Source organism: Diprion similis, chromosome 11, assembly GCF_021155765.1.
Source record: "Diprion similis isolate iyDipSimi1 chromosome 11, iyDipSimi1.1, whole genome shotgun sequence".
Classification (NCBI taxonomy): domain Eukaryota; kingdom Metazoa; phylum Arthropoda; class Insecta; order Hymenoptera; family Diprionidae; genus Diprion; species Diprion similis.
In genome coordinates this window covers 13,774,810-13,783,101 of record NC_060115.1, presented here as the reverse complement: position 1 = coordinate 13,783,101, position 8,292 = coordinate 13,774,810, and the positions used below count along the sequence as shown (strand labels likewise).

The window sequence follows — 8,292 nt, the reverse complement described above, 5'->3', positions numbered from 1 at the left end:
TGATCCAATTTCTGTAGCTTTTGATATTTGTTTCTCCATTGACGCCTTTATTGTGTCGATTAAATATCTTCTAATATCAACTACGGTATTGCTGAATGACACTTTTCGTAGAAAATTCACGATAAGTAGGAATAAATATCAACATAACCTCAATACGCTACTTTACGCTCGAGATATTCAGAGCCTTGTCACATTTCGTGTACGTTGGTCGCCTTGGTTAGCTGACGAAAATTACTCCGCGGGGCAATTCCGCTGACCAATGAAATTGAATCATTTGGCGCATGCGCAGTTCCTGTTTAGTTTCTAGAGATGGTCCCGGTATAACGCACGGCGTCCGAGCCTCGCGCGCCGACAAAGAGGGGGAAGGAACCAAAATAGTATATAAGCCGGCACCTCGGACACAGGAGGACACTCTCTTCTTCCAGCTCTCCCTTGGAGAGCTAATTCGCAAACAAAGGATCAACTGAGATCGCTCAGTTGATCCAATTATATACATTGTGTTCTTACCGTATAACGGATATTTAAAGTATTATATTCTTCTATTTCGAAATCTCAGACCATTCTAAACAGCAAACCTACATAAATTTATATTATCTTTATTTACTGCTCTGCAGCTCGTCAACGACTCATAACGATTATCATTAATTACCATACACACATTTAATCAATTTATTCGGTAGCTGGCGCCGATATTTGGCCACACAACTTTCTGTACTATTTCACTATTAATAATTATCATTATTATTATTTTATCACCCAACATTGGCTGATTCTTTATTTTTCTATTTTTTTTGTATAATGTTATACGCCGCAGGCGAAATAGATTAAAATTCTGATTTTATCCAACACGCGCAAAGAGAGATTCTGTCAATCACCCACCCCTTCATCCCACCGGCTGCATCTTATCACTATTGCGGTGAAGGATTCATTGCTGACACACACACACGGCTGCGGTCGTGCGCTATTGCAGCGCACTCTGCACTGCTAACTCACACATCCATCCATATTAACGGCTGCGTCTTCTCACTATTGCAGTGAAAGATTCATTGCTGACACACACACACGGCTGCGGTCGTGCGCTATTGGGGCGCACTCTGCATTGCTAAACTACACATCCATCCACATTAACGGCTGCGTCTTCTCACTATTGCAGTGAGAAACTCATTGCTGACACACACACACGGCTGCGGTCGTGCGCTATTGCAGCGCACTCTGCATTGCTAACTCACACATCCATCCACAACACCGGCTGCGTCTTCTCACTATTGCAGTGAAAGATTCATTGCTGACACACACACACATGGCTGCGGTCGTGCGCTATTGCAGCGCAATCTGCATTGCTAAATCGTACATCCATCCACAACACCGGCTGCGTCTTATCACTATTGCAGTTGTCGAATATAGCTAGTAAGAATAAAAAAATAAAAAGAACTAGGACTAGGCCTAGGGACAAAGATAAGCAATAGGGTGGTAGGAGGCGAACAGAATATATATGGCGGCAGAGCCGGTGACTGATTAAATTTACGTCCGTGTCTGGTTCATTTATTTGACCCGTTAAGATCCTACATTGGCGACGAGGTGAAACAAAAAAAAAAAAAAAAACAATAAGACGACAAGAAAGGTTTTAATACGGAAAAAGAAGAAAGTTTAATACGAAAAAAAAAAAAAAAAAAGGAGAACACGTGTTTGCAAGTGACCGTCGAACACGAGGCGAAACGTGGAAAAAAAAAAAAAAAAAAAAAAAGAAGATGGCATCACATCGCGAATTTGAAACATTTTCTGTGCAAGAAAGCGGCACAGCAGTTGCTGCTAAATGGAAAAGGTGGTTAAGAGGGTTCGAATTGTACGTAAGTACGAAGAATACTACAAATCAGATAAGAAAAAGGGACCTCTTACTACATACCGCGGGATTTGAAGTACAGGATATATATTTTTCATTAAACCTTGACGAGACTGATACAGAGAACGCATACACGAGAGCGGTAGAAAAATTGACAGAATATTTTGAACCAACAAAAAATGAACCGTATGAAAGACACGTGTTCAGAGCATTAGCTCAAAAGACCGATGAAACAACAGACCAGTTCATAATTCGTCTAAGGCAACAGGCAGAAAATTGTGGATTTGGGGACATGAAGGATCAAATGATCCGAGACCAAATCATTGAAAAAACACAATCAAGCGATTTAAGACGAAAATTGCTCAAAGAAGGACGAGACCTAACCCTACAGAAGACTGCAGACATCGCAAGAGTATGGGAAACGTCATACAAACAGGCCGTAGAGATGACAGAGACAGGAAGTGTCAACAGGATCAGCAGATTTGGAAACAAAACACCAGATAGCGCTAGGGGACGAAGCGATAGTAAATCCCAAAGTACAGGACCACGATGTTTCAGGTGTGGATACACGGGACACAAAGGAACAGACAAGAACTGCCCAGCATTGGATAAAGAATGTGGGAAATGTGGGAGAAAAGGACATTTCAAGGCTAGGTGCAAAACGAAGGAAGAAAACCTAGACGAGAAGAAAACGAGAAAGAACAACATTCGACAAGTCGATGAAGAAAATACGAAAGAGCGTGAATCAGAAGACGAATACGCATTTACAATTAGAACAGTTCAGAAGAAAAGTGGATCGGAGGACAACATAACCCTTCAGGTCGGAGGGATACCGATTAACTTCATAATTGACTCGGGATCATCGTGCAATATCATAGACAGAGGAGAGTGGGAAATACTCAAGAAAAGAGGAATACGATGTAAGTCTTACCAAACCGCAAGAACATTATATGCATATGGTAGCGATAGTCCACTAAAATTAATGGGAGCATTCAAAGCAGAAATAGGAACACGAAACGGAAGTACTATCCAAACTGAAATAATAGTACTAGACGGCAAAGGAGAGGCTCTACTAGGGAAAGAGACAGCCGTACAATTGGGAGTACTTCAGATAGGTACAAACATCAACACAATAGAAGAACCGGACATTCCAAACTTCGAAGAAGAGTTCAAAAAAGGATTCCAAGGCGTAGGAAAACTGAAAGACTATCAGTTAGAGATTCCTATTAACAAAGAGATTAGACCAGTGGCGCAACCTGTGAGAAGAATGCCGTACAATCTTCGAGAGGCACAGGAATCGATCATTAACGAGCTATTGGAAAACGATATAATCGAAAGGGTAGAGGGACCTACACCATGGGTGTCACCAGTTCAACTTGTACCGAAGAAAGGAAAGGGTTGGAGGATGTGCGTGGATATGCGACGGGCAAACGAAGCTATAGAACGAGAGAGGTACCCAATTCCGACGGTAGATGAAGTGCTACAAGATCTGAACGGAAGTCAGTATTTTAGTAAGCTAGATATTAAATGGGCATATCATCAAATAGAACTTCATGAAGACTCAAGACAGATTACTACATTTTGTACCAGCATGGGACTCTTCAGATATAAAAGACTGATGTTTGGTATTAGCTGCGCTCCAGAGATGTATCACCGAATACTGACGCAGGTGCTACAAGGATGCGAAGGAGTAGTCAGCTATTTCGATGATATTGTCGTGCATGGGAAAAGTAAACAAGAGCATGACGAAAAACTAAGGAAAACACTACAAGTACTAATCGACAAAGGACTGACACTGAACAGCAGCAAATGTAAGTTCAGACAAACGGAACTGAAATTCCTAGGACATCACCTGTCACGGAAAGGAATATGTCCCTCAGACAACAATCAAAGGGAGATATTGGAATCCAGGACTCCGGAAAACGCAGGGGAAACAAGGAGTTTTCTAGGATTGGTGAATTTTTCGGCAAGATTCATCCCGGACTTTGCAACAGAAAGTGAACCGCTGTGGAAGCTCACAAGAAAAGAAACTCCGTTCAAATGGGCTGAGAGACAAGAACAAGCTTTTAAAAAAACTAAAGGAAATAATGGTAGAATCAACAGTATTAGGATTCTACGACAAAGATGCGGAGACTCAAGTAATAGCAGATGCGAGCCCGGTGGGACTAGGAGCAGTACTAATTCAAAAACTAAAGGATGGACCAAGAGTAATAAAATATGCCAGCAAAGCATTAACAGAAGTCGAAAAACGATACTCACAGACAGAAAAAGAGGCATTGGCACTGGTATGGGCTTGTGAGAAATTCCATATGTACCTATACGGTAAGGAGTTTGAACTAATTACAGACCATAAGCCTCTAGAATTAATATTTGGACCTAAATCTAAACCATGTGCTAGGATAGAAAGATGGGTATTAAGACTACAATGCTATAAATATCAAGTACGATATAAGCCAGGAAAGTCGAACATTGCTGATCCATTATCCAGGTTGTTAGATACAACGAAACAGGAACCAAGAGAAAGCACAGCAGATCATATTACCAGAGGAATCATCGAAGCAGCAGTGCCCAAGGCCATGGACTACGAAGAAATACGGACGGAAACAAAGCTAGATGATGAACCCAACGAATTACGGACTAGTCTACAAACAAATAAATGGGGAAAGTTTCAACGAAGGTATGAACTCATACAAAATGAGTTAGGGATCGTGGATGACATCATCGTCCGAGGAACGAGAATTATTTTACCCAAAAGCTTAACTGGAAAAGCGCTTCAATTAGCACATGAAGGACATATTGGGATGGTCGGCATGAAACAAAGACTCAGAACAAAAGTATGGTGGGCGACCGTCAATAAAGATGTCGAACAATGGTGCAAATCGTGCCACGGGTGTCAGCTAGTAGGAGCACCGGATCCACCTGAACCAATGACTAGACGAAAATTACCGACACGACCATGGGAGGTCATCAGCATGGATTTCATGGGACCATTGCCATCAGGACACAACATTCTAGTAGTCGTAGACTACTACAGCAGATTCTTTGAAATAGAACTGATGAAGACGATAACAGCCGACAAACTAATAGAAAAGCTAAAGATAATGTTCGCTCATTTTGGGATACCTAACACAATCATCAGTGACAATGGCCGAACATTCATCGATCACCGACTGAAGACGTTCTTCGCAGAAAATGTAATACACCATCACCATACAACTCCATTTTGGCCACAAGCAAATGGCGAAGTGGAACGACAAAATAGATCTATCCTGAAAAGGCTGAAAATCGCACAAGCAACAAATAGAGACTGGAAAGAAGAATTGATTACATACCTGCAAGCCTATCGAACAACACCTCATTCAGTAACGGGAGTTGCTCCGGCGGAACTCATGTTCAACAGGAAAATCAGGTCAAAAATACCAGATATCACACTCATGACAACCCAGAACGACGACGAAGAGGTTCGAGACAGAGATCTGCTCAAGAAAGATAAAGGGAGAAGAGACGCAGATGAAAAACGACACGCTAAAGAAAGCGAAATTAAAGAAGGGGATATAGTATTGATGCAGCAACCAAAAGAAAATAAGTTATCGACAACATATAAACCGACACCGATGAAAGTAACACAGAAGCAGGGAAACTCAATAATAGCTGAAACACCTGAAGGAGTCAAATACCGAAGAAACAATACACAATTAAAACAGTATGTGACTAGACCGCAAGAACCCAAGAACGAATCAAAGGAAATAATTACCAAAGAAGATACACAGCAAACCGGAGAGAACGAAATACCAGAAACTGTCGAGGCGTCGACATTTCAAGACGAACCACGGAGAATGACAAGGACAACGAAGAAGCCACCCAGATTTGACGACTATATATTAAATTAACAATGTATGATGTAAACAGCTAGTTTCAATTTCAAATCAGAGAAGGGATTGTCGTATATAGCTAGTAAGAATAAAAAAATAAAAAGAACTAGGACTAGGCCTAGGGACAAAGATAAGCAATAGGGTGGTAGGAGGCGAACAGAATATATATGGCGGCAGAGCCGGTGACTGATTAAATTTACGTCCGTGTCTGGTTCATTTATTTGACCCGTTAAGATCCTACAGCAGTGAAGGATTCATTGCTGACACACACACACGGCTGCGGTCGTGCGCTATTGCAGCGCACTCTGCATTGCTGAATCACACACGCAACCACACCTCCGGCTGCATCTTCCCGCTATTGCAGTGAAAGATTCATTGCTGCGACACACACACGGCTGCGGTCGTGCGCTATTGCAGCGCACCCTGCACTGCTAAAGTACACATTCACTCACACCCTCGGCTGCATCTTCTCACTATTGCAGTGAAGGATTCATTGCCACTACACACGCACACACGGCTGCGGTCGTGCGCTAATGCAACGCACCCTGCATTGCTCAATCACACTTCCATCCACCTCGCCGGCTACGTCTACGCACTATTGCAGTGGTGGATTCTTCGCCACTTCACCCATGTAAATCATCATACTTCCGCGCACAGCGTTGCACCTCCGCATCGAAGGACGAGCAGCACCCTTGGGCAGGGACCGCCCACACCAACACTTATCGACATAACCGCCCTTGGAAAGGGGATAAAGTACGTCCATCGCGTCTGTGACAGCCACAGAAAAACGAGACGTTACAGTATAATCCAGTTCCGGGGATGATACGATCAATGTAAATGTGACTCATGATGCCCCTCGGAAATTTTGACTACGTGAAAACGACGTTCCAATAAGCACGGAAACTGCTGAATGCAACGATAAGTAGTGAAATCGTCTGAATAATGAATGTATACATCTTTTTTCGTGGGTCTTTCAGAAAAGAATAGACGACAAAAATTTTGTAAGAAATCTCAACAAATCAATTTTACCAGAATCCGAATTGTAATTTCAAATTCGAAATTGGCCCGTTTGGATCATTCTACATAACAGAAATTGCTACGTAACATGTTTCACTTTATTGGTCTCATGCTCGATTTTACAGAATCATATATGTACATAAATGTTACCACAATAATACAACATTATGTTACAACAAGCGTCCCGAATAGTCGTACATCGACAGTAATTTGGATAAATACACCAAACCAAATGTCTTTGTAGTCGTACATATTTCTGACAAATAACACATTCGTTTTGCAGAAAGACATGTCCATTTCTCACAATTTATTCAGAACCTTATTCTGTAATCGATGGTTCCGAAATAATTCGTCAAGTTTCTGCGCATAACAACTGTTGGAATAAAAATTTGACGCTGATTATGCTGATTTGCCGATAAAATTAGTACTAAGCTAAACCTATCTAGTAAAAATTGCACATCATTATTCAACAAATTTCTGGCCTCACAGCTGTCACCTTTGTCAGAAAACGTGACGGAATTGACTACGAATATTAAAAAAGTTACCATTTAGTCAAAAGCAAAAAGCGTGATTATAAAATAACGTATTTCGTAAAATTCATGTGGCTGCTACCTAGGTACTCGGCACCAAAAGAAAAGAACAGAAGTAAAAGATTCAAAGCAAAGCTCAGTGGAATTCACAATTGTATCACAGGCGTGGCGATTAGCAGTGCAGCGCAAGGGAGAGTGAGGTGGCCGCCCGCTCTCGATGATCGCGGTCCTGCGGCGGCGCTACGGGGGTGGGGGGGCAAATTTCCGAAGCGAGACCGGCGGGAGCCTAAGCAGCCGGTCTGTTCGCTGCGCTGTGCTGCGGGTTGCGAGAGTCGCGGTAGCAGCGAGGTGTCAGTGGCGGCACCGATGATCAAGCAAGCAACAGCGCGACTACTGGATCCGGGACTTCGAACTCCGCGGCGGTCATCAAGTCGTCCCTCCAGTTTCCGGCATCGGTAGCGGTGGCGGCAGCGGCGGCAACCTGAGAGAATATTGTGGGGGACAACAAAAGGCATTACCAATAATACAACAATCTTAAAGCTAACTCTGGTTGTTTTTCGGCGCGGCACAGCAGGACTTTCTCTTGCTCCAAAGATTACCTTTCGCGGTCGCCTAGGAGTGGAGGTGCGGGTCGGTGACGGGTTGGTAGACCCGCCACGTCACAAAGTATAGCTCGGCAAGGGAGAAGAGAAGTTATCTGTCACTACTTCTATATCGGTGACGTCGCCGAGCGAATGCTGCACGCTCTATGATCCGACCATTCTCGTTTGACCAGCGCCGAGGCCACTACAGCTTCGCACATCATACGAATCCACAGGTTGACAACGAAATCCTTCCCCTAGTCAAACTGCACCTAGTTCGTGCATACTAGTTCAAGGCACCTAGTTCGTGCACTTTTCATGAGAGCATTCAATTCATGCATTGTACTTGCTTGCACCGAATTCGTGCAATCTGGTCCGGAGCGCCTAGTTCGCGCTATTTTTCCTAAACGACTTGATCGTTTACTATAATCAAAGCATTCTCTGCATACCTG

The 8,292-nt window shown here is 43.0% G+C and overlaps 1 protein-coding gene across 1 annotated transcript; it reads left to right on the top strand.

Moving 5' to 3' along the window:
* The first annotated feature begins 1,748 nt into the window (after positions 1 to 1,748).
* On the top strand, positions 1,749 to 5,730 carry LOC124412781 (uncharacterized protein K02A2.6-like). The gene is made up of 2 exons (XM_046892896.1): positions 1,749 to 3,651; positions 3,812 to 5,730. The coding sequence occupies exons 1-2, from the start codon at positions 1,749 to 1,751 to the stop codon at positions 5,728 to 5,730; spliced, it is 3,822 nt and encodes a 1,273-aa protein (XP_046748852.1).
* Positions 5,731 to 8,292: the final 2,562 nt, after the last annotated feature.

Bases quoted from the DNA above. Each gene is read 5' to 3' on its own strand.
- LOC124412781 (XM_046892896.1), top strand. From the start codon at position 1,749: ATGGCATCACATCGCGAATTTGAAACATTTTCTGTGCAAGAAAGCGGC. The intron at 3,652-3,811 runs GTAAGTTCAGAC...TTTTTCGGCAAG, and splicing joins GACACTGAACAGCAGCAAAT to ATTCATCCCGGACTTTGCAA.